Raw genomic sequence first — 26,344 nt, 5'->3', positions numbered from 1 at the left:
AGCTTTATATTTCAGCAGAAATTCTAGTAATATTTGACCCTTTATCATGTTTATTTCCACCTAAGAAAAGCGTATCGAAACATTTTCCTTTCAAAGTACTGAAGAGTTTTCTGTCTTCTCTTGCTTATTTCTTTATCTGCTGTTAAAGACTTGTGTTTCTAGAGATGAGTACTATAATTTTTCCAATCTCTTCTATTTGTAACTTAGGGTTCAAACTTCTGAATTAAGGAAAGCTCTAGCTGACAGCCACTGATTAAGAACTCACTTCCATAATCATCAAAAACAATTTACCTTCATCTGCCACAGTATTCTTTTTAAAAGTCAGCTTCATTGGCTACTGGGAAGAATTAAAGCATCTTCCCCTACTGTGTGTGTTAAAATACAAAGAGCAAACAGTCTACTCTGTATAAAATCAAGGACATATTTTCCTATCCACAATGTACCACAGAAGGCAGATTTCAAAGATAACTGCTATTATGGAAACCTACTGAGGCTGTCTGTTGAAATGAGAGCTCAAAGTATGACAACTTCTATTCCAATAGCTCCTCACATGGAAACTGGCCTCAGTTTACTTCGTTCGGTAAACACTGTTTACTCACCTAGTATTTCACTGAGTGGCTGGAATCAAAGTGTAGTAAGTAGTTTGAAAAAAATAAGCTATATAAACTTTACATCTTAGATACAGCTATAAAAATAAATTATTTAAATTTTAAAAATTACATATTCTTAATAAACATTTATTTTTACCCACAAAGATAACACACAGTAACTAGTTTGGAAACGACAAAGGACTACAATTTCAAGTTCTAAAAAAATCTCTTCCTCATCCTTGACTTCCACCTCTAAGAAGTGAGAACAGACAGGGTGTGTGTGTCTGTTTAATCGCTTTATCAATTTAGAGAGCGGCCCCTGAAAGCTTGAACAGCCCACTCCCTCCACCTCCACTGCCAAGGAAGAACCGCAAACAAGCGTGAAGAGGAGAGATGATTAAACAAGGTCACCGCCATTAAGTTTGCTTTAAAATTAATCAAGAAAACTGGTTACTTGTTTATTTTGTTACAACAGCAATGAAAAGTCCCCATCTACCGCCCTTTATAACTGTAAAGATTAAATTGCAGTTGGAATCAGTATATTCATCATTTACCCCCCAAAACGCCGTATCAGAGGCCATCAGAGTCTCCATTTCTTTAACAAGCAATGAAGAACTTCATGCTCGTGCGCAATACGGAATCGTAGCTTTTTTTTATTTGTATAGAAAAAAATGGACAAAACTTTCCTCCCCATCAAGGTTGTTAGAAGAAATTAGGTAATGAAAGGGAGAAATGCAAATCCTAAAGTCAACCAGTGCTTTTCCCGTAACTCCAAATAAAAAACAACAATGAAAGTGCTCTAAGGTTTGGAAATCTCTCTATAGTACAGAGGTGCAAGGAAGCGATCGATTTCTCTCATCACATTTACAAGTTTAATGTTCTAAAAAAGTCTTTCCTCCAGGGAAACTCATGTGATCAGTTACAGAATATAATCACACAACTCCATTTCAACTAGTCTGAATTCAATGTGCTTAGTCTAGAACCATCCTTAAGAAGAAAGAATCTTATGATACATTTTAGTAGATAAATATATGAAGACTAATCAAAAATTCTCTTTAAGAATAAAGTATCTTAGCCCTTTGTACATCAAATCAGAACCTGAAAGGTAAAAGAATGTACATTATTTTCACATATACAAACTATGTCCTAAAGTAAAAAAAATAAAATGTCCTTTAATTCAAGCCCAGGCTCTGTCCGTGACACTGCCGGCAGGTTATACGCTAGGAGACAGGTCCTTCAAGCTGAGGGTCACTCCTGCTTGTCTCTGCAACAAAACAACAAAAGCCAGCGTTGGTTGGTATGTTCGGAACTTTTAATTACATAAACACTGTTAGATTTGGAGATCACAGTTCAAGAAACAAATTACAGAAAATTTTAAATAAAACTTACATGGAAAAACGACAACCTATTCCAGACAGTCAAGAAAACATATCAACACCGTCCTCACATAGAGCATGAGAGGTTTTCTGGCATTAGCCTCACCAGTATTCACGTGGTCAGCACAGGGCTACAGGAAAGACACACGCTGAGCTGGTGGGATTAATGAGAGTGTGTTTTCAAACACAGCGATGGTGCCACCACCCATGAAAACAGTAGCTAGCTCACTGGGCAATACAGACTCTACGAGCTAGAGACAAGTCTGGTATTATCCCCAATCTAGAGACTGGAAATTGAGGCACAGAGAGGTTCAAACTGGCCTTCGAATCCAGTCGGATGTTACTAGGAAGAAGAGTACAAGATAATTTCAGCACAAAAGGTTTCTTACAGTGACAGGATACTTCCTCAATCAGACCTGAGGTCAAGCAGACAAAAGAGGAGCCCCCTCGGGCAGACTGTCCTCCAGGGAGTGGGCTACCGTAAATAACCCCCGCATCCGTTTCCTAGGCGCTCCTGAGCGAATGTTAGCTCAGTTGCGAGTAAAGCTACGTTACGCTAATTATACTAATATAAGCAGACATTATACTAAAGTACTAATAACACTATACTAAAGTACTAATGTCTGCTTAAAAGAATTGATTTTTTCCAATAGTTCTCAAACGATCCAATTATAGGCTAGAAAGAACATTAACATATAAATTACCTGTCAAATTACCTGAACGAATTATGAATTACCTGAACAAATACTTGGAAATTTAGTTTAGGAAAAGAGTTTTACCTGTCCTGAAATATCTCAAGGGTAGTCAAGTACTCAAGGAAACAAATTTCATTTCCTTTCTGGAGCCTGAAGGCAATGGTAAAAAAAAAAATAACAATGGTATGCACTTAGGCACAAAGCAATGGAATTCCTAAAAACAAGAACCATTTATAAACATTTATAAATGGAACTCTCTGCCTTACAAGGCAGAGTCCCAGCAGGAGAGTTGGTTAGAACTCCTACACAATCCACCTTTCCACTTCCTCATTCTCTGAAATTCATTCTCCCTTTTTCTTACACAACGCATTCTTTCTTCCTCTGGTACTGGTTTAAAACTTAAGTTCTCATATTTCTGTCTTTGCCTCCCAGATTCTAAAAATGGGCAAAAAAGACAAACTGATTCAGTTTGAATACTACCGATTTGGAAAAATATGCTTCCTCTACCAGGATGGCAAAATTCAAAATTAGAAGCATCAATTCTTCTCAGTTAAAATAACCTATAAATTAATTCAACTATAATAAAAATTCTCATGGGAGTTTCTTACAAATGGCAAGTTGATTTTAAGATTAATCTTAAAAAATGAAGAATAGTTCAGCATTCATTTTTTAAAAAGAATAAAGATGAAGGAATTTGCCTTGCCTTTCAAATATCAAAACATATTATTCACAAGTAATTATCACTAAACAATGGACAAGTGGTTAAACATTTGGGAAAAATAGGTTAGTTAAATCTCCCCTTAAACAATGCGGATTAAAGATTTAAATGTAAAATACAAAGCCACAAATGTCAGTAAAATTTAAATTAATAACGCTCAGATGAGACAGATTTTCTTAAGTTAGCATGGTGTCAAAGGCAGAAAGAATCATGAAAGAATGAGAAGCTAGATAAAAATCAAAGACCAAGAGCTCTTAGAATCAATATGAAAAATTAGTTTCTCCATAGAAAAAGAAGCTAAGGATGAAATAATGGGCAACTCAGAAAAGAAATATAAATAACCAACAAATATGAAAAGAAGATAATTGCATCAGTAATTTAAAACAATGCAATTCATTATTTTACAGACAGGTGGTAAATGTATACACAAAATGATTTCGGTGTTACTGACGACAAAAGTCCGTCAGCAGGATGTGGTTTACAGAAATGACAGTGAATCCAAAATGTAATACTACGCAGCTGTACCAAATCATGTGTCTTGTCTACTGATACAGAAAGAGCTTCACACATTAAGAGAAAAAAACAGGTCACCTGGGCTTCCCTGGTGGCACAGTGGTTAGGAATCCGCCTGCCAATGCAGGGGACACGGGTTCGAGCCCTGGCCCGCGAAGATCCCACATGCCGCGGAGCAACTAAGCCCGTGCGCCACAACTACTGAAGCCCGTGAGCCACAACTACTGAAGCCCACACAACTAGAGCCCGTGCTCTGCAACAAGAGAAGCCACTGCAAAGAGAAGCCCGCGCACCGTACGGAAGAGTAGCCCCTGCTCGCCGCAACTAGAGAAAAGCCTGCGCACAGCAACGAAGACCCAAGGCAGCCAAAAATTTAAAAAAAAACAGGTCACCTAACGGCACATGAATGATATTCTCCCCATCCTTAAACACAGAAAAAACATCTGAAATATATTTATGGAAATGTTAAAATGGTATTTGCAGGTGTGAGGTCATAGTTATCATTCTTCCTTTACGCTTTTCTGCACCTTATGTATTTCTTCACCTTCTTTCAACCACTGATAACATGATTTTGTTTGAGAACCCGCAAAAGACTCACCCAGCAAGGCCGTGTTTTCACCTGCATCCTCTTTAAAACTGGCCTCGCAAGGCGGCGTGGAGTCGCTGGTGGTGGGCAGTGCTGAGCTGCCCGCGTCACTTCTGTCACCATCTGGTAAAGTAAGACTCAGATCTGCAGTCGAAACGCCCCCGGGGGGAGATTCTGGGGCGGGGGTCTCCTGCACGTCCTCAAGCTCTCCCTTGAGAGTCAGAGCAAAGAAAAATACCTTTTCTCAGTAACACGATCAGGCTTATCTATCATCTTTTGCTCATAATTCATACAAAATATTTACTTTTATACACGAACATGGCAAAAAAGCACATCAGTGTCTTCTTTATTTAGCATCACCAGAAAATGAGCCCTCTTCAATATGCAGCTTTTCAAGACCTAAATCCTTTTCCTCTAAAAACCATTTTTCCCCTTGATACAAACGATGCCACCGTTTCAACTATTTACTGACAGAAAGCGGAGCTTCGCCACAAATGCACTTCCCTGCCTTTTAGAACAGCCTGGCTGGGCGCTCATCACTAAGGCTGGAGGCCTGACCTCGAATGACCGCCCTAACGGCTGCCAGGTGCCAGGGCTTCGGAGACGAGCAGGCTTCTGAACAGCAGAGGGCCGCAGACCGTACCTGCACTCACTGGAAGATAACCAGTTCCGCTCCTTCCTTACAGAAAGGGTGTCTACCCGCTGCCAGTCTGCCTCGCTTCCCCATTTGCTGCTTCAAAGAAGAAAAGGAGATCACGAAAGTCAGAGCGGGAGACTCTACAAGCGTCCCTACGTCGAAGTCTCAAAATTCAGGGGCCATCCAGAAACCTTTCTTGATTCATGCCAGGGTCAAAGCTGTGTCGTGATGGCCGAAGCTGCTGCTAAGCGACCGACCGAAGGGGTGTGTGTCGGGAGGTGGTCCTGCGAACGCTGGCGCAGCCTGAGGACAGCGCACCGCCGCGCCGCCCGCACCGCCGGCTCCACACGCGTTCTGGAACCCTCTCCCCACTCCCGGGCACCACGTGGCTCCCTGCCTGCTCACAGGCAACGGAACACCCCCAGAACAGACTCGTGACGCACCGACCGGCAAATCCCGTTGCGCTGCCGCAGCATCCGACCTACCGCACAGCCCACCTGGCCTGTTCTTCCAGGAACTTGTCTAAATACCTGCCAAACTGAACTACCTGCCCGTCCCAAACCCCACCTGGTCACTCCCTGCCATACACTAACCCTTGAACACGCAGCTCAGACGCGCCTCTAAAAACCCCTCCCCTGTCCCTTCCCACATGCAGCTGGCAGGGTCAAGGCCGCCTTCCTCTGTGCCCACACTCTTCAAACGGGCCTCCCTGGCCAGCGGGGTGGGCTGCAGGCCCGGCTTCCACCCACCAGTCCAGAAAGCGGAGTCCCCCAGGAGCCTGCGAGCAGGAGGGCTGAGTCGTATCCCTTCGTCTCCCCGGAGCCAAGTTCAGACCCAGCACCTTACACATCACTCCCCTGATGACCGCCTGCGCCCCATGAGCGAACACACACAGCAGGGACAAGAGGCACGTCAAAGCCGCTCTCACCGCGGTCATTTCTTGGAAATGAGAACTAGTTACCATTCGAGAGTCATAACTATCTCTACAATCCAACGCAGGGGGGGCCAATGGGCCCAAAGAAAACGGCCGATTTGTCAAAGGATTAAAAAAAAAAAGTTAAAGGCAAGACAAATTAATTTCTTAAGTTTGATTTAAGGTTACTGTAGGTTTCTTCAAAAAAGCAAGCCAGCCTTCTGGGGACACATATTCTAGCTTTCTGAAATTAACATTCTGAAAGCAATCCAACCTGATATAAAACGAAGAGTCTTGATTTTTAACACATGAAACATACACATAGATATATTTCCAAAAGCAAAACTCGCGAGGATTAAAGTCTCAACATTAAGGTCAGTGAAATGCCTTTTGCACAAAGGTTTAGAAATGAAAAGAGGTTTAAAATGACTGATGAAGAAAACAAAAGAAGCTTCAGAGTGTATCTACGAGAGGAAAAGACGAAGAAGGAAAACTGCCAAGAAGACACCTGTCTCTCTCCCTGGGTTCTACTGTCCCAAACGCGGCCCCAGGAAGGCGTGAGGCAGACGGGGTGAGCCTCCACGCTGAGGAGAGCCGCCACTTATCCAGAACTACGCACCAACGAATGTTAGAGATTCTACAGCAAAGGCACATTTTCCAGACATCCAGGCGGGTGAGTTTCCAGTAAGACAGTCCTGCTACCTCCCCCTCCGTGTGCCTACGGTGAGGCCTCTGGAGCTCACACTTGAAAATTATAATTCACAGAAAATCACACTGGTTATTAAGGCAGTGCGTGGTCCCTCAGCTCTCTTTTGAAGATACGCTGAACTAGAAAATGAAAAATACTCCGAAGGGGGCCTGCAGCCTTGAAGGCTGTTATGGCTTTAAGTCACATAAAGTCATTATCATAATAAAAAACCTCTTTGTAGTTTCTACCTCTGTAATAAATGCTGCAAAAACCTGTTTAGCAACAAGAAAAATATATTTGATACTTAAATTACTTCTTTCAGAGATCTCTGTTTCAAAACTATGTATATTTAATCAAGAATATCTTGAGACATTAATAGATTATAGGAAGACTCTAAAAATATAACAATTTAGGAAGATCTGGGTTTTTTCCCCATCTATGTCCCTCCCCTCTTTTGGGTAGGAGGGTAGTTTAGAGCTTGGACACTGGAATTAAGCAAGCTTGCACCTGAAAGCTGATTCCCTGTTACCTCACCGTGTGACCTCACCGTGTGAGCTACTTCTCTCTGAGCTCGAGTTTCTAGTTAGTAAAATAAGGAGAGTCACAGCGCTTCCCTCCCATAGGGGCTGGAAGAGTCAATGTAATAACTTGTGTAAGGCATCAGCGCGTGGCTACCATGACACGCTCTCTTTCACTCTGCCCTCCCGTCTCTATTTTCTGAGGAAGGTCTATGACCATCTCAGTATCACAAAGTGATGGAGCACGTTCGGTGCAGGATAAATTTCCCCGCGGCATCTTGACTCTGAAACCCAAGTATTGGGAGAGCTGGTGTCAAGAGGTATGGGCTTTAGCTTCCTCGTAGGTAAAATGTGCACCTGTGCACGAGGTATCTTCCGTTTCAAACATTTTATAATAATTCTTGTTTATATGACACTGACTAGCATCTATACACCCTGCAATGTATCACACCAACATCTATCAAAGATAGCACTCTAAGTACAAACTCTAAGGAAACACCTAGCATATTATTCTGTAATCACAAATTTAGTTCACTGATTTTGGGGAATGTCTTAGGAATTCACTTTTAATAAAGAGGAAAATTTCTTCAGGAACCACCAGGATGCTAGAAGGAGCATTTAGTCCACTCCTGCCTCTGGTCAGGAACAGAATCGAAATCACTCAGGGAGAACGGGGGTGCAGAGATTGAATATAAACAAAAATGTAACAAACCCAATATCCCAGGGCTTTGATGACATCAAGTTTACACATTGGACACGTTCGGTGATCCAAAAGCCATGGGTCAATGCATATTCTATGAAAAATATGCCTAAAAAAATTAAGTATGTGTTAATGTTTTAAAATAAATGTTTATATCTTATAAAGGAAACAACACATTCCACCAACTCATCTTCTCATTACAAGTTAAATGCCGTCAAATCAACATTCCAGTCTATCCATTTACCCTAGGTAGTCATCTATTCTATTTTTCCACTTTAAATAGAATCTGGCATGTAGAGGGAAATTCCCCCTTCGCTGCACAAAAATAACATGGCTTATTTTCACATCATGCTAGGATGTATTTTTATTTGGGAATAAACGTGGCCTAAGTAACCCAAGAGTGAACTAATAGTAACAAACTAATACTAAACTGATAGTATCTGATGTAAGTCTATAAAATGACTCCAATGGAAATACAACAAAATATTAACAAGTCATCTTTGGCTTGCAGGCTAAAAAAACACTTATTTTTTTGTCATATATTTTCGTAGCATCTACATTTTTCTAGAATGAACATATCGCTTTCAGAATCAAAAAAAGAAAAACCACATATGAATTTTCTTCTTTTACTGACTGTCCTCACTGGCTAACTTCCCCTCCTGTGTGATGAATCTACATTCTCTACCTGTACGGCAGGTAAGCAGCGGTGGGTATCAGAGCCACACAGATCAGGCTCAGACACCGGCTGTACGTCCTGATGCTGTGACTCTGAACTAGATCCTGAGGCCACTCTGCACCTACCCTGCAGCTGTTCTGAGAAGCAAACGTGTGATGTGGTTACAAGGCACAATAAATCCTCAGTAATTTTTCATTATCATTACGTCATCACTGTCTGAAGACCTTTCCTTCAAAGGGAAATCTGCCAGTGCAGTTAAAAATCACAGCATGTAAGGACATAACATGGTCCAGTCCAGCTTGTCTTGTGACCTTTCCATCCTCAAACTGAAACTGACCCACTGGAATCATTCTGAAAAAACAAAACCAACACGTGGGCTTTATTCGGAAATTTGTTGATATAAATCGTAGGAGAAAACGGGGGTGGACGGAATAAAACCCCATGAAGGAGACCAGGATATGTGCACATGTGAACTCGTCTGTTTATGAAGCTCCAGTGCAAATCCCAGCTCGGCCTTCAGGAGTATCTGGATTTCCTATAAAAGGAAATCGGCCTCAGGCTGCTCACTGTGTGGCATCCAAGTCACAAAGACGTGCCCTAAGCCCGCCTAGAGTGAAAATTCTTGTCTATCTTAATAATTTTCTACAGGACACCATCACCCGACACTGACCCCAGTTCATTAAGTATCCACCACACCAACCCATATAAATGCCTGTAGGCTGAAGTTCACCATCTTCATGCAGGAAAATTAATTTTGTTATTCTCATCCTCATTCCTTCATTTCCTCTACAGAACTCCTGAGAACTTAATCTGCTATAAAGTACTGGGATAGACACAAAAACACTTTGCAAACATAAAGCAAGACATAATTATATTTTAACTTGTGACCTGCTTCTAACAGGTGGGAAGTATAATTAACATTGACCAGCTTTAAAACATAATCTTTGTACACCTTTCTGCTAACAAAGCAATTTTTTAAAAAAGTTAACAAAGTATCTCATTATTAAAAAGGAAACATAACTTCCTGTTGCTAAAGAAAATAAATCAATGAAATAAGGGAGGAATATTTATTTCACACAACCCCCAAAAGAACCCAAACCCAGGGTGCAAACAACAGCAGAGCCTAATCTAAGAAAAAAGGCATCTCGGTAGAAAATAATAGACAAAGATACATAACCAGGAAATGTCTTTAAAAATAACATTTCTAATAAATGTCTGGGAAAATGCTCACTAGTTCAAAACATTAAGTATTAAAATATTTAAAAGTAAAAAAACCAGCAAAGCCGGAGCCACATCGGCTGGCTGCTCCTGGCTCTCACCCCCAGGGCCTTCACCTATCCGAATAGCTCAATGTACAGTATAGTATAGATTCCCAGGACCCTAATGAAGCCTTGCTTAAAAGACTAAAAGCCAACCTATGACAAAAGGACATAATGGGTCTTAATGGTCACCTAAAGTCTCCAAGCAAAGCAATTTTAAAGTAAAACAATACAGGAGGAGCCTTGAAGACTTCCAGCTTCTTTTCTAAAAGGTGAGATGATCACAAGATATCACCTGATAGCAAGGTCTTCATATCATGAAAAACATGTTCACTCTTTGGTCAGAAACCTGAAACTTGCCAGTAATTTTTAACATCTCAGGAAGTAAGAGAACGTACTTGCATGGCAGGATTCTGATAACATCCTTTCCTTTAAAATTTTCAATACACACTGCACAACTTTCAGCATCAACATCAATTCCCTGTAGAAAGAGGAGGAAAAAATTTACTATATCCATCCTTAGTATACAGTATACACTTGGTAAAACTCACTAGAACAACAAAAACAAAACAAAACCAAAACTCACTATAACCTGGGTAAAACAATGATGAATTCTACTCTACATTGGTACATCCTGAATTTAAACACAGATAATTTCTACTTGGTATTTATTTTTACCACTATCAAGGGATTTTTTTAAAAAGAATTTGGCTGAAAAAGAAAAAATTTCATCGTCTACCTAATCAGACACGAATTATGTTTAAATTCTAGGCTACTGTTCATTTTTTTAAGTGATCATATTTTAAGGGCTGCTTTATTATAATTAAATAAATTATTTTTCAAATGTAAAACAAAGAGAATGAATATCTAATTAGCTACTTGTTTTCTGGAATCATTAAAAACACAAAACAAAAGCACTTTCATTAGAATTTGTAAAAGAACAGAGTTATAACTTACAGATGAGAAAATGCAAATAGCTAAATATCTGAATGTATTCACCTCACTAGCAAAAAAAGAACCATAAATTAAAAGAAGTTATCTTTTTCATATATCAAGTTAATAAAGGTAAAAAGAAACAAAAATTGCTGGGGAAAAAGCAGTCTTGTGACAAAATTTCAACTTCTGAGAATCTGTGGGTCACAGACCTTTTTGGTGGTGTCAGCCCTTCCCCCACTTCCCTGGGTACCCCCTGGACATACCCAACTGGCTTCAGCCCATCAACCAAAGTAGGCATGGCCAGCCTGGTCACCTGACCCAAAACAGGCCAATGAGACTCTCTCTCCCAGGACTCTGGGATGGGGATTCAGGAGCTACCAATCAGTGTCTGCAACTTTAGCAAGTTAATTTTATGGGACACAGCTTCACAGTCATCATGGAATTCTTTAAAAATATCTTTAGCCACGTGGGTCACGTGTTAACAAGCAAGCAGTAAAAACTGATTTTACATGTAGATACTGCTATCAAAGATTGTATTAAAATTAACTTTGTAACAGCACTTAAAATTATATGTTGCAACTATACATTATCACCTTTTTTCACATGCCATGCAAGGATGATGAAATAATAATTTCCCTAATGGTTTACAAGCTTATACATTACTGTGATCAAGTCCACAAGAAAAGAAAAATTAGAAAACAAATACAGTCTTCAGAACTGGACAAGGTGTAGATTTAAGAAAAAACACAGTATTTTTCTGTACAAGTTTAAAATGTAAATTGCCAGAAAATCCACGTGTGTACCTCATGGACCATTTATGGATCCTTTTTTTTTAACCATTATTACTGACAACTTTCAAAAAACAGTCCATAGAAGCCTATTTTCAAAAATGTTCTGTACACGAAGAGAATGATATCAATTAATTTATGTTCTCAAAGACTCCATGCAGTAAATTACACACATATAAATCTATGTCTTCTCATATTTAAGGACAGATTTCCTGCCCCAGAGAGTAGAAGACGCATTTCAAGAGGAACATAAAACTCCATGCTTGTCACAGAACTGCCAGCTGAATGCACAGTTTGTCCCAGGCGTTTGCTGGGCTCTCTCCCCAGGGACCCTCATGATTTGTAAATCAGATGTTAATCTTCCCATGAGATGGGAATTTTTTTTTTTTTAACTTTTCCTGTTTAATACATCTACATGGAAAGAAAGCAGGACCTTGCATCAACTATGAAAATTCACTGTTATTACAACGTAAGGCATTCGGGCAAGAATGCAGCAAACAATACAATTCCAAGAGTAGAATATATAACACATTCCACGTGAACCATTAATATCAGATTCCAAAGTTTTAAAATCAAAGGTCTATAAATTTAATGAGTGTTATTCTGAAGCTTTAATCCTTTAAGTAGGTCAGAGGAGGAGATGTGGACCCAAATGCACTTACCGGGGAGTGGAGACTGGGGGGTCGGCATGGATGGACTAAATCTCAACAACTCGGGGAGATAAAACGAAAATCCAAACAATGGAACCAACCCATAGCTATCTATGTCAACACAGCCATCAACATTTCCCAGCACAATAAACGGACCATTAAGGGAATAACTATTCCTGCATTAGCAACTGTTTTCCTTTAAGGAATCTATCCTCTAAGAACCTGAGGTTCTGAGATATCGTTGGGATTTGTCCTATTCCAAAAATGCTTCTGAACTCTGGTATGATTTTGGCCTTTTAAAAGTCTCAGGTTGGCCATGTGAAACGTTTCTTTTTTAAAAAGTTTTAAAAACATCTTTTCTCCCCTTCTCCACAAATCCCTGTATTTTCTCCCTGTAATTAAAGGAGTCTCAGAGAGAATGGACAGAGTGTGTGAGATTTAATGGAGATGGATTTAAGCTTCAGGGTCTCCAGTAGAGACCAGAGCTGCTTCAGAGTTACCTGTGTCTGACCGACAGGATGGACGTGTGGGCACCGTCCAGGATGCGCGTGTGGGCACCGCCCAGGATGGGCGTGTGGGCACCGCCCAGGATGGGCGTGTGGGCACCGCCCAGGATGGGCGTGGGGGCACCGTCCAGGATGGGCGTGGGGGCACCGTCCAAGGATGGGCGTGGGGGCACCGTCCAGGATGGGCGTGGGGGCACCGTCCAGGATGGGCGTGGGGGCACCGTCCAGGATGGGCGTGGGGGCACCGTCCAGGATGGGCGTGTGGGCACCGTCCAAGGATGGGCGTGTGGGCACCGTCCAGGATGGGCGTGGGGGCACCGTCCAGGATGGGCGTGGGGGCACCGTCCAGGATGCGCGTGTGGGCACCGTCCAGGATGCGCGTGTGGGCACCGTCCAGGATGGGCGTGTGGGCACCGTCCAGGATGGGCGTGTGGGCACCGTCCAGGATGCGCGTGTGGGCACCGTCCAGGATGGGCGTGTGGGCACCGTCCAGCCAGTGTGGCCACCTGAGCATCTGACATGTAGCCAGTGTGACTGAGGAACTGAGTTTTCAGTTTAATTTAATTCATTTAAATTCAGATAGCTGTATGTAGCTAGTGGTACCCTCCGGCAGCACAGGTCTGGAAGGCTCTCCACATATACAAGAGTGTTTCTGCCAACCCTTCTTTAAAATAAACACATACGTCATAGTTAACACTAACTCAGACTAGCCAAAACTCCATGATTGATACTGAGTTTAGACACATAAACAAATTTGTATTTTAGTCTAAACAAACAAAAAACTATGAAAATATTACCTTTTCTCCATGCTTTACAGTATGAAGAGGAAGCTGCCCAATAAGTTTCTTTGTTTCTTTTCTATGGCTCTTAGGGAGGAAAAACATTATTATTATTGAAAATTTTAAGTCACTATTTAAAAAATTCATATATTATAAGCAAGCTATGGAAAAATCTCATTTAAAGAGCAAAGTTAGATGACTACAATGAAACTAATTTTAAGAAATTACCACTGAAGGGCTTCCCTGGTGGCGCAGTGGTTAAGAATCCACCTGCCAATGCAGGGGACACGGGTTCGAGCCCTGGTCCAGGAAAATCCCACATGCCGCAGAGCAACTAAGCCTGTGCGCCACAGCTACTGAGCCTGTGCTCTAGAGACCATGCTCTGCAACAAGAGAAGCCACCGCAATGAGAAGCCCGAGCACCACAACGAAGAGTAGCCCCCGCTCGCCGCAACTAGAGAAAGCCCACACGCAGCAACGAAAACCCAACGCAGCCAAAAATAAATAAATAAAATAAATTTTAAAAAGAGAAATTACCACTGAAATCCTAATGTACACAACAGCCACATGTTAACTTAAGGGCTGTTTTGCTGCTCAAGAATACTTATTTTCAACTCCATGTCTGAAGAAGCTTTTTATTTTAACATCTTTATTGGAGTATAATTGCTTTACAATGGTGTGTTAGTTTCTGCTTTATAACAAAGTGAATCAGCTATACGTATACATATATCCCCATATCTCCTCCCTCTTGCGTCTCCTTCCCACCCTCCCTCTCCCACCCCTCTAGGTGGTCACAAAGCACCGAGCTGATCTCCCTGTGCTATGCGGCTGCTTCCCACTAGCTATCTATTTTACATTTGGTAGTGTATATATGTCCATGCCACGCTCTCACTTTGTCCCAGCTTACCCTTCCCTCTCCCCGTGTCCTCAAGTCCATTCCCTATGTCTGCATCTTTATTCCTGTCCTGCCCCTAGGTTCTTCATGACTTTTTTTTTTAGATTCCATATATATATGTGTTAGCATATGGTATTTCTTTTTCTCTTTCTGACTTACTTCACTCTGTATGACAGACTCTAGGTCCATCCACCTCACTACAAATAACTCAATTTCGTTTCTTTTTATGGCTGAGTAATATTCCACTGTATATATGTGCCACATCTTCTTTATCCATTCGTCTGTTGATGGACACTTAGGCTGCTTCCATGTCCTGGCTATTGTAAATAGTGCTGCAGTGAATATTGTGGTACATGACTCTTTTTGAATTATAGTTTTCTCAGGGTATGTGCCCAGTAGTGGGATTGCTGGGTCGTATGGTAGTTCCATTTTTAGTTTTTTTAAGGAACCTCCATACTGTTCTCCATAGTGGCTGTATCAATTGACATTCCCACCAACTGTGCAAGAGGGTTCCCTTTTAGAAGAAACCACTCCCATGTTTAATCACTGGTAAGAACGTCGTCGGCTGAGCAGGGGCTCCGTACGCTCATCGGCTAACGTCCCTAAAAGGGCAGAGGCTTCCTAGTCGGAGGTGGAAGATGACCCAGAAATGACCATCTACTGCCTGCAGAGCCAGGACGGGGCGGTTCTCAAGACAACAGGTGAGTGGGGAACCCAGAGGGCCCTGCTCTCCCCGGTTACTGAACCAGTGTCTCTGCAGATAAATGGCTCTGAACACGGCTCCACCATGGAGACAGGGAGGCCCGTTCTCTTTCGAAACACAGAACCAGGTCCCCCCACCTCATGCCTTGCTTTTTTGTCATCCCTTTACATCTGGGAAGCACAGAGGGTCTCTGCAGAAGTGAAACATGACCCGATTTCCCACAGAACATAAAGTTTAATATATTCTAATTTAAAACTTATTTCAAACCCCCCCCTGGGCTGCCCTGGTGTGGTGGCGCAGTGGTTAAGAATCTGCCTGCCAATGCAGGGGACACGGGTTCAAGCCCTGGTCCAGGAAGATCCCACATGCCGCGGAGCAACTAAGCCCGTGCGCCACAACTACTGAGCCTGTGCTCTAGAGCCCGTGAGCCACAACTACTGAGCCCGTGTGCCTAGAGACCATGCTCTGCAACACGAGAAGCCACCGCAATGAGAAGCCCGCGCACCACAACGAAGAGTAGCCCCCGCTCGCCGCAACTAGAGAAAGCCCGTGCGCAGCAACGAAGACCCAACGCAGCCAAAAATAAATAAAAATAAAATAAATTTATTAAAAAAAAACCCATATTAATACTTAAATATTGTGAGTGATAATGAAATTAAGAATACTGTCCAATAATTTCAAGCAATATATATAGGAAATATTTACAAACTATCTTTTTAAAAGCAAAGTTAAAGAGAGACAATTACCTGACTTCCAATCTGTGAGCCAGTGTATAGGAAGCGCTGTATATAGTAAAATATTAGCCAGGCTAACGAGATGATCATCATGGTGATGAAGGCGATGGCCACAAACACCACGGACTGACCGCTGATGAACTCCTGTACATGCCGGGTGCCGAGCCCTATGGTCACTGTGACCGGAATGTCTTTCTGCACCAGATCCACAATTTCTCTTCCTTTTGGGTAGCTAACCATAATGACTACTGTATTTCCTGTTCCTGTAGGAAAGAACAAAGGAATCGATATGAGGAACACAAAATAAGATACAGAGAAAGTATGGCTCCATGCACCTACAACCAAGAACTGTGATAAAATGGATAATTTTCTAGAAAACCCAAGTTACCAACACTGGTCTCCAAGGAGAAAACAGACTGATTGCATAAGTAGAATAAATCACTAAGAACTACCCCCTAGAAAGCAAGAGCTGCCCCCAGCCCCCGTTCAGTTTCACAGGTGAGCTCTACCCCCAAAACCTTTAAAGAACAAGTAACATCAATGACATTTAAAGTGCTCCACAGCAGATTGAAAAAAATAAAAAGAAGTCTTAAAATTATTTCTAAGGTAATAGAACCAAGCATGGTAGCAAAAAACCAACATAAGAACCACACAGACCAATTTCAACTTGTGACTATTAATACGAATGCCTAAGCACACCCATTAACTCAGGGAGGCAATCGGAGAAGTTCCACTATGTTCGATATTATTTCATCTTGTTCTGAGGACATCAGCAGACATAAGACAAAAAAATAAGAGAAATAAAAAAGGGATAAAATGGCCAATTTTACATGAATCTATAAATTAATTTTTTAAATTATCAATGGGATTTCAAAAACCTTAAAAATTCTGCTTCTAAAGCTCATTTAGGGAGAAAATAATAAAGAACAATCAGGAAAACTTTGTAAACAGTAAAACCTGGACTAGCCTTTGTTGTCAAAGTAATTAAAACAGTGTGGTGGTAGCATATGAAGACAACCAGAATGGTGCAGAATAAGAAGCCCAGAAACTAGACCCAAATACATGAAAGAATTCAGTAAATGATGAAAGTGGAATTTCAAATCAATGGGGTGAAATGGATTATTTTTTAAAAAAACAGTGTGGGCGCAACTGAGTATCACCTGAGGCTAAAAAAGCTGCATCCCTTCTTTGCAACTTAAGCCAAAATAAATTCTAACCAAATCCAAGATTTAAATATATAAAAAAGAGAAAACATAAAAGAGCCAGAAGAAACATGGGAATTAAAAAATAACTAATATTGAAGGAAAACCTTTCCAAGTGTTAAAAATCACCTCGAAACTTCTTTAAAAAAAAAGAAAAAGATTTGAGCAACTAACCAATTATATAAAAACAAAAATTTTCTGCACTGGCTAAAAGAGAGGAAAATCAAGGACTCAAGATCAAAAGAGCAACTGGTCAATAGGGAAAAAAAATACATGGAACATAACAAAGACAAAAAGCTAATTTCCTATAAGAAAAAGAGCAGCAGAAAAACAAAGAAAATTAAGTCAGTTTGCAGAAAACACAAATGGGTTTAAAAAAAAAACAGCATCTTTAGTGACATATAATTCACATGCCATAAAATTCATTCTTTTAAATAAGTGTACAATTCAATGGTTTTTAGTATAGTCACAAAGGCTGAGCAACCATCACCACTACCTAATTCCATAACATCTTCATCACCCCCAAAAGAAATCCTGTACATATTAGCGATCACTCCCCCCAGAAAGGATTTAAACATATGAAAAGTCATGGTACAAATGAAAACACACCTAAAAGATTGGCAAACATCAAAAAGTCTGATACACCATATCAGCAAGAGCAAGTACCAACGGGCACTCTTGCTGGGGGAGTGAATTATTACAACCTGGTATGGAGAGCAACAGCTACTAAAAGTCTTTAAATGCACATGTCTCCCTGACCCGGCAATTCCAGATCCAAGAAACTAATTCCACAGATATACTTATGTATGTACACAGGAGGAATCCATAAAGATATTTATTGCCAGTGTTTTTTCTAAAATTTTGCTATCACAGCCTAAATGTCCATCAATGGGACTTCGCTGGTGGTGCAGTGGTTAAGAACCCATCTGCCAATGCAGGGGACACGGGTTCAAGCTCTGGTCCGGGAAGATCCCACATGCCTCGGAGCAACTAAGCCCGTGCGCCACAACTACTGAGCCTGCACTCTAGAGCCCGCGAGCCACAACTACTGAGCCCGTGTGCCTAGAGCCTGTGCTCCACAACAAGAGAAGCCACTGCAATGAGAAGCCACACACTGCAACGAAGAGTAGCCCCCACTCGCCGCAACTAGAGAAGAGCCTGCTCGCAGCAACCAAGACCCAACGCAGCCAAAAATAAATAAATAAATTTATTTATTTATTTATTAAAAAAATAAAAAATGTCCATCAATAATAGTTATATAATTTACAGTACATGTACACAGTCTGAGGCAGCAGCTCTGTTAATAGTGACGGCAGTCAAGACACAAGAGGAAAAAAGCCGCACGTAAAACTGTGTGGACAAGAGTTCTACGTGGCGGTATCAGTACAGATCCCCCTGAAGGCTACCCCAGAGCCTGGGGACCCTGACTGCCTCCGGGCGGGGGGAGAGCCGGACACAGGAAAAATTCTCTATCAAGTGTACATATTACCTATTCAAAAACTAACTTACAAAATACATTTAAAGACTGTTCTCTGCCATTACACTGAAACCACATTCTAACACTATTTTATTATAGAGAGACATTTAATCTGTAGCAAATCCGCCCCCGGCAGTGGGGATTTAGTTACTGAAACCCCAGAAGGGCACCCTTCTCAGGTGACTGCTGTCTGGAGGCCAATCCTATGACCCAGCCCTAAAAGTGTTACTTGGCCAGCACCCTAGCTGTCTGAGCGCTCACGCAGTCTACTACGTCATCACTGGGGAGACTTAATAAGGAGCAAGGCATTTCCTGCCTTCAGGGAAATAAACATCTTGTAGCCGAGAAAGACAAATACAGAAACAATTAGGATATTTATACCACTTATGATTACGTGGTGCTTTATAAGCTGAAAGCCCTTTTCATAAATTAAAAAAAGTTTCCTTTCGTGGAAAATTTCAAGCACATGCTAAAGTAGAAAGGAGAGTATAATGAAGCCCATGTACCTGTCTCACTTTTATACAGAAAACAAAATGTTGCTATGCTACAGTTACAGTTACAGTTACAGTTTCTGGTACTGATGATAGAATGACCTTTGTGTGTTAATGGGGAAAACCAACTCTGAAGCACTTTCACATCTGTCTCTCACTTGAGGCAGAAAGAGGCGAGTAATCATTTTACAGACGAGGGCTAAAAACACTATCATGTGTAAAATAGCTAGCTAGTGGGAACCTGCTGTACCGAGCTCAGCTCGGTGCTCTGTGATGACCTAGATGGGTGGGATGAGGGGGGAGGTCCAAGAGGGAGGGGATATATGTATACATATAGCTGATTCACTTCATAGTACAGCAGAAACTAATACAACATTGTAAAGCAATTATACTCCAATTTAAAAAAAAAAAAAAGTTGCTCAATGTCACACACCACCTGGAAAAGCCAGTTCCAGGGTCCTGAAGCCCCAGCTCCTACGTGTACCTCTGCCCTGCCCCCTCATTCGGGGGGGACACAGGCTTCAAGGCCACCGGGCTCACATCTCCCTCTGACAACCACTGCCTGGGTGCTCTGAGAGTTTTTGTTCAGCTGTAAAATGGGGATGAGAATTTTTCTATCTGGGGCTGTCGCTTATTTAACGAGAACGTGGAATAACAAAAAACTGCGGAAATGAACTGATCATTTTGTCTGGGGAGGGAGGGAACTTCTTCCCTGCGAAGTCAGTGCATCTTGACGGACAGAAAGAGTTCCCCAAGCAAAAGAAGGGAGACTTCTTGGCTGTGAAACCATCATAAGAGCATATTTGGAATGGTGACTGGCCCAGTTTGGTTAGTGACTAAATACACATAAAGGTATCCTGCTTATCTCATTAGCCCCAGTGCCTCACGTAGAACCTGGCACATAGTAACTATTTAATAAATGTTTGTTGTCTAAATGAGTGAGAGGTGGGGAATGAGCTGAGAGCACCCGAAACCTCAAGGGAGGGGCTGCAGACAAGCAGTGATGATCAGAAGGACGCCTGGGACAGAAAAGAGCTCCAGTATCAATCTGGAATTTTCCACCTAGGAAATTCTTAGTTCATTAAGTTACAAGAAATTTTAAAAAATAAAATAAAATACTGAGTGCTAAATTTTGCTACACTCTAATTATAGCAGCAAGATTGCTTCTGGGAACTACTCTAAATTTAAACACTCAGAATGAAGACTGCTTCGATCCCGTGATTGGCTCTTCTAGGACACGTGTGGGATGAACTGTCGGCCGGGCAGTCGAGTAAACACGCACCAGCTCAGGGTCACTGGGTGCACAACCCCACGGGGTGCCGGGCACAGGCCCCACGTCTGGCCCTGCCCGCCCCTCCGGATGTCCCGGGGGCCAGTCCTAGAGAGCCCTAGTGGCACGAGAGAGCAAGTCACGGCTGACTGCCAAACCAAATGTTTTGCCTGTGCCTTCTTCAGGCACAGGCGCTCAGAGTCTTGGGACAGGGGGAGAAAAAGCCCTATGAATGTTTTTCTTCCCCAGGCCTCAGTGCTACCAATCACACTTGACCAAAAAAGGTCACCTTGTGCAATGCCCACCCTTCCCCAAAAGAACCTACAGACCTCACCGCTAAACTCCTTGAAGGCAGTCTGTTGTATTTCTGTCTTACACATCGGCGTCGCATAAGGTCTCAAACAGAGCACACAATCATAAACCTACTTGAGAAATAATAGTTCCCCTTACCACCTTGTCAAAAACAAACACAAAATGTAAAAAGCAAATCCGTTTTGGTCAATAGCTTCAACATTCTGGAGGGTCACATTTGAGTCTAGTGTACCATTCCTCCTCCCTAGGAAACTATTTGAAGTAGATTTCAACATTCTCTTGAAGGAGATGGGAACTACTAAAATATTTAAAGTAGTGGCTTAGATTTCTGTTCTAGAAGACTGATGCAGGCAGTGAGAAATACATTTTAAATCTCCAACGGAGAGAATCCCATGACCTTTCAGGTTTTCTTTTTTCCAATAACCTAACTTCCATATTCTCTCCATCCCTCCCACCCCCCTCCCCAAACCTGGAGAATTCCTGGTCAAATCTTTAAGATGCAGCAATGCCTCTGAAGTACACCTCTTTCTACCCTCCTGCTAGAATGTCTTCCTGGGCCCCTCCCCCTCACCAGACAAGGACTGCAGTTCTTATTTATTAGTTTTTGCGCTCAGCATCACACAGTGATGGCCCAACAGAAGGGTTTCTGTACAAATGAATCAACCTGAAAAACTGGTTTACCTTCCGCTATTATCCTTGAACTGACCCAATAAGGAGAATTATCAGAGACTCCCTTTGCAGGGGAAATAGTACACCAAATATGAACGGAAACGTCTCCAAAATGTGAAGCTATCATGCGAACAGAAATGTCTTTATGGTTGGCTAGGATGAGTTAGGAGGACTCAAAAATATATGCACTTCTCTTCTTGGAATTTCACATTTTGTTTCGGATAATCTGGCTTGCTCAAGAATATTTTGTATTTGTTGAGTACAGTACTCAACAATCTTACTGCGAACTCTTTGCAGTTTTCCCGAAAGCCTCACTTTGTCACCTCAGGCCTTCAGTCCTTTCCGAGGCCACTCCCTTCACCCAGAAGGTTCTACAGCCCCACTCCACCCCGCATACCACACACACACTCAGATACCTTCATCAGCTTAAGCTGTGCTTCAACACTCCATCTGTCTGGGAACTGTCTGAGTTAATCCCACCTGCTATGAGGCTGTGAGGTGCCATCTCTTCCTAGGGCACCAAAATACATTCTAATCTCTAATCTAAACGTTTAGATCATTTGTGAGAGTGCAGCATTCAAGATCATCGAGCATCATTCACTCATAAAAGACTATTTACCATGCTCTGCAAACACAAAACGCACCTCCCTCCTGAGGTAAGGATTTCTTATCACCTGTGTCATCTCCCTCCACCCCAACTCTGGCCCCTTCCCCAAACACACCTCTAAGCCCTGCCGGTACTCGGCACTCAGTAAACTGCTGACAGAACTAAAACTGCCAGTCTAAACAGCCACTCAAGATGTCAGCTAAAGGATCAGCCTGGTGTTAACCAACCATCACTACATCGAGGCCGACCCTCTCCAAAAGCTTTCATGTCAATGGTTTGACTTACATCAATTTTTACTTTTCTTGGTCAACTGACTTCTAATCATCTTTGCACTATCTCTGCATCAGATGCCCTTCCTTTATGCTTTCTAAGTACCTGTGCATATAATTCTGTCGAGGTCCAAACCACATTGCCTGGAAAGGTCTGTTTATCGCTCCCACTAGGCTGGGAACTCCTCAAAGTCCGGCACACGTCTTGTCTTAGGCGTTTCTACCCCCAAGCAGGCGCCATACTTGGCCCAGACTGGCCGCTGTATATCCATCTGCCAAAGTAAAGGGAACCAACCTTGGGCATTAGGGTGACGGTCCTTACAGCTGTCCTGATAGAATATTATCTTAAAGTCACGATTTGTTTTAGAACCACAATAAAATACTGATTTAAACCCAAAGTATCTTGTACTGGATTCTGGTAGTCAAGCAACAGGTCTAAGAAAAACCGGTGAAATTCTCTCTGAGACTTGGGAGGAGACTATCGTGACTGGAGTTTACAAGCCGCCACCTCGACCTGTCCTGTGGAGCCCCCGCACAGAAGCGCTGACCAGTGCTTTACACCGGCCCTGTCCACACTCTGACAAAACACGAGAAAGCAAAGTCTGAGCTGCCGTCAATGTTCTGTGTAACGTTTCAAATTCAAGTCCGTCAAAGCTGGCTCCTCTTCTGACTTAATTCCACTCACTCCACTCTTAAGTCTAGTCCATTCTCAAAAAGCCATGAAACATCTGTACCCTTGTCCCCAGTGGGGCCACCTTCTGAGAATGAGGGTCATTCTTTTCCGTTTCTAGTGACCACTACGGTATAGGCCCTCACATTTCTACCTGGTCTAAGTGGATTCCCTGTTTCCAGCATGTCCTCTGTGTAACCCATTGGTCACACTGCACCAAATTCACCTCCCTTTAAGTCAGCAGTTCAAAACATCAGATGCAACTGTCACCCCCTCTGCCCCCGGACATCTGGCAATATCTGGAGACATTTTTGGTTGTCACAACTGGAATCTCATGAGCAGAGGCCAGGAAAGGCCCCTGCAACAAAGAATGATCTGGCCATAGGTCACCGTGTTACCATGGGCCAGTCATTTAAGTTCTTTGGCATCGGTTTCCTCATCTGTAAAATGGGGTTAAAGTACCCGCCTCCAAGGGCTGTCGGGAGGAATAAGTGGAGAATACCGACTCTGCACTGGGAGCTTTCATACATTTTAAAAAAAATTCCTAATGCTGTTACTTTTGTCTTTTTTTCTCAAACAGAATTATTCTCACAGTAAAAAGGCTAGAACGGGGCTTCCCTGGTGGCGCAGTGGTTGGGAGTCTGTCTGCCAATGCGGGGGACACAGGTTCGAGCCCTGGCCTGGGAGGATCCCACATGCCGCGGAGCGACTGGGCCTGTGAGCCACAACTACTGAGCCTGCGTGTCTGGAGCCTGTGCTCCACGACGGGAGGGGCTGCGGTAGTGAGCGGCCCGCGCACCGCGATGAGTGGCCCCCGCTTGCCGCAACTAGAGAAAGCCCTCGCACAGAAACAAAGATCCAACACAGCCAAAAATAAATAAATAATTAAAAAAAAAAAAAAAAAAGGCTAGAACGGACACTGATAATGGCAACAGAAGCTCACAAGAAGAAGACGTAAAATAAATACCAATTCGGTGTTTTCTGGGCCTGGAGAGATTATATGTCAATAATCTGGACTGGAAGCTCTTTCCCAGGGCATTCTGGGCCTGGGTGTTTTCTGGGCCTGGATAGATTATATGTCAAAAATGTAAGCAAGCAAGGTTACTGAACCATGGTTAGAACAAGTGCAATTAGCCTGGAAGGACGTGAATGTCACTACCAAAAAATGCAGTAAACAGATTTAGAAAACTGTAGGCTGATGGGCCTGCCATTGAAAAGAAAAAGTCCACATTAAGATGTCACTCAGAGGGACTGCAAGGACCCAGCACCAGAGAACCCTCACACACTGCCCTCTTTTCTTTGGCAGACGCCTGTCCACAGGATGCATCTGGAACGCTGCGTGAACTCTGACAGAACTTCTCACGAGAGGCTTGTAGAGACATGACTTGGGTACGGTGACAACTGGAATAACTGCACCAAAGGTGGTGCATCGCCCAGTGCCACCACGGGGACATCTGCTCCCGTTTCCTCCCCAAACCCACTTCCTCTCTGTTGCAACTGAGGAATTTCCCCTCTCCTATCTGAGTGCAACCCCTCCACGAGTATCCTGGACCCGGCCGCTGTCCTTCTCAAAAGCCTGACTCTTTGTTACCTCTTCTCCATCCTACACCTCTGCCAGATCACTCCCATCCAACTTCAAGATGCCTCGCTGCCATCCAGCCCACCCTTCCCTGCCCTACGGTTTCCACCCACTTTTTAGCACCTCCCCAGCCCTTGCCGTCACCCATCTTGAAAGCGTGGTTCTAACAGTCTCACTTCCTCACCTCTCAACAAAATTCCGTTCCCTCGTTCTGCTAAAATAGGTCAAATCCAAAGTCACTCTTCTGTCCTCATTGTACAGGTGTTCTGAACTTACATTCAAGAAGCCAAAACAGAACAAAAACCAAAAGCACAGGAAAAAGGATGTCTGACTTGCAGCAGCAGCAGAAACTCGCTAAAGAGATTTTAATCCCAGTAAGTTCAGAATGAGTCGTGCTCTTAGAAGGCCTTCCGACTCTGCCGTGTATTGGTAGAATATCACTTGGAATTCAGTTCTGAGCAAGATAACGTTGCAAAATGCACCTTTTAAACTTTCATGACTGCTTGACGATGCAACCCGTTGCCCCAGAGAACAGTGTGTGGGAAGGGTCACCTGGCAAAGAGCAAGATTTCTTTTTTTTTTGGCCAAGCCATGTGTCTTGTGGGATCCTGGTTTCCTGACTAGGGATCGAACCTGTGCCCTCTACAGCAGAAGGGCAGAGTCTTAACCACTGCACCACCAGGGAAGTCCCAAGAGAAAGATCTTTTCCTGCATGATCACAACTTTAAAATTTTCAACTAAACTCAAGTCTCAAGCAACCTGATTGGCAGTGGAGCAAGCAAGTGAGAAAACATACCCCAACTTAAAGCCAGGTTTTCTGACTCAGCTGAATCCAGACTGTCCCACTCAAAAGTTCAGAATATTGACATGTTTTATGAAAGTGAAGGCACCAGAGTGTCACCAAGCCACCACCTTACGTGGTGAAGGGAGAGCCAGACCCTGGAACGCCCTGGGAAAGAGCTTCCACTCCTGCCCCACCTGACTTTGGGGAACGCCGAATGGCAAGGGATCCATGATTAGGAATCATGAGACTTTCCGCCAACGAGAACCACAATCCTCCTCCTGCGAATTTTAATTTCTTCCGTTCTCCCCATCACCCTCCTGCACAGCGCACCTCCCTCCACTTGGAAGGGCCCAGGGAGATGATCTAATCTTGCCCTTAGGCTCGCCTCCCTCCTAAGAGCCCCCGGGGGTCACACCGAGCCAACCTAGCGCTTCCCTCGTAGTTCCCTTCGGCCAGAGCCCATCGCCGCCGCCCCTCGCGGTCCCGCCGGAGGGCCGGGCGGTCGGCCGGGACCGCGGCGCACGGACGCCCCGCCCGTCCCCGCGCCCCGGCGGCTCACCCGCGTGGGACATGGGCGCGGTGAGGTTCCCGTGGCGCTCCTCGTTGTACAGGACCACGGCCGAGGCGTTCCGCCGCGCCGCCGCCAACACCTTGTCCTTGAAGGTGCAGCCCCCGCGCGCCACCAGCGCGACCCAGGGCGCGGCCCCCCGGCCGCCGGGCACGAGGAAGCGCGTGCGGGGCGCGCAGCCCTCGGGGTCGCGGTCCTCGGCGCGCGGGACGCCCACCAGGCCCCGCGCGCCCTCCTTGGGCGAGCTCTCGCCGAAGCGGCCGCTCTCCGAGACGCTCCGCACGCTCCGGTTGGTCTGCGGGTCCACGTACTCGGTGCTCACCACGGCCGAGTACCACTCGAGCGCCCGGCCCCGGGCCCCGGGCGCACACAGGGCCAGCGCTAGCAGCGCCAGCGCGCCGCGGGCCCCGCCGCGGGCCTCGGGCCGCCGCCGCCGCCACGCCATGGCCCCGCCGCCGGGCTGACCGGGAGAGGGCCGGGCGGGAGACGGAAGGCGCTGGCGTGCGAGGCCGCCGAAAAGCACGGAGAAATCGACGCCAGCTGCCGAGCCCGGGAAGACCCAGTCCCGGCGGCGGGAGGGGCCGCG

At 43.8% G+C, this 26,344-nt stretch overlaps 1 protein-coding gene across 2 annotated transcripts; it reads right to left on the bottom strand.

The window, feature by feature from the left end:
* Nucleotides 1-1,011: 1,011 nt before the first annotated feature.
* RNF149 (ring finger protein 149) lies at nucleotides 1,012-26,344 on the bottom strand. Of its 2 annotated transcripts, XM_059943368.1 has the most exons (8): nucleotides 25,750-26,344; nucleotides 15,873-16,123; nucleotides 13,547-13,615; nucleotides 10,268-10,350; nucleotides 7,947-8,043; nucleotides 4,491-4,689; nucleotides 2,746-2,811; nucleotides 1,012-1,854 (listed from the first exon to the last, which is right to left on the bottom strand). In XM_059943368.1, the coding sequence occupies exons 1-7, from the start codon at nucleotides 26,201-26,203 to the stop codon at nucleotides 2,771-2,773; spliced, it is 1,194 nt and encodes a 397-aa protein (XP_059799351.1). In that variant the 5' UTR covers nucleotides 26,204-26,344; the 3' UTR covers nucleotides 1,012-1,854; nucleotides 2,746-2,770. The 2 variants fall into 2 exon arrangements, with proteins under 2 accessions (XP_059799351.1, XP_059799350.1); XM_059943367.1 differs by lacking the exon at nucleotides 2,746-2,811.

Source organism: Balaenoptera ricei, chromosome 13 (assembly GCF_028023285.1).
Source record: "Balaenoptera ricei isolate mBalRic1 chromosome 13, mBalRic1.hap2, whole genome shotgun sequence".
In the NCBI taxonomy this organism is placed as follows: Eukaryota; Metazoa; Chordata; class Mammalia; order Artiodactyla; family Balaenopteridae; genus Balaenoptera; species Balaenoptera ricei.
The sequence above is the reverse complement of the archived record's forward strand: the minus strand, read 5'-3'. Positions and strand labels throughout refer to the sequence as shown.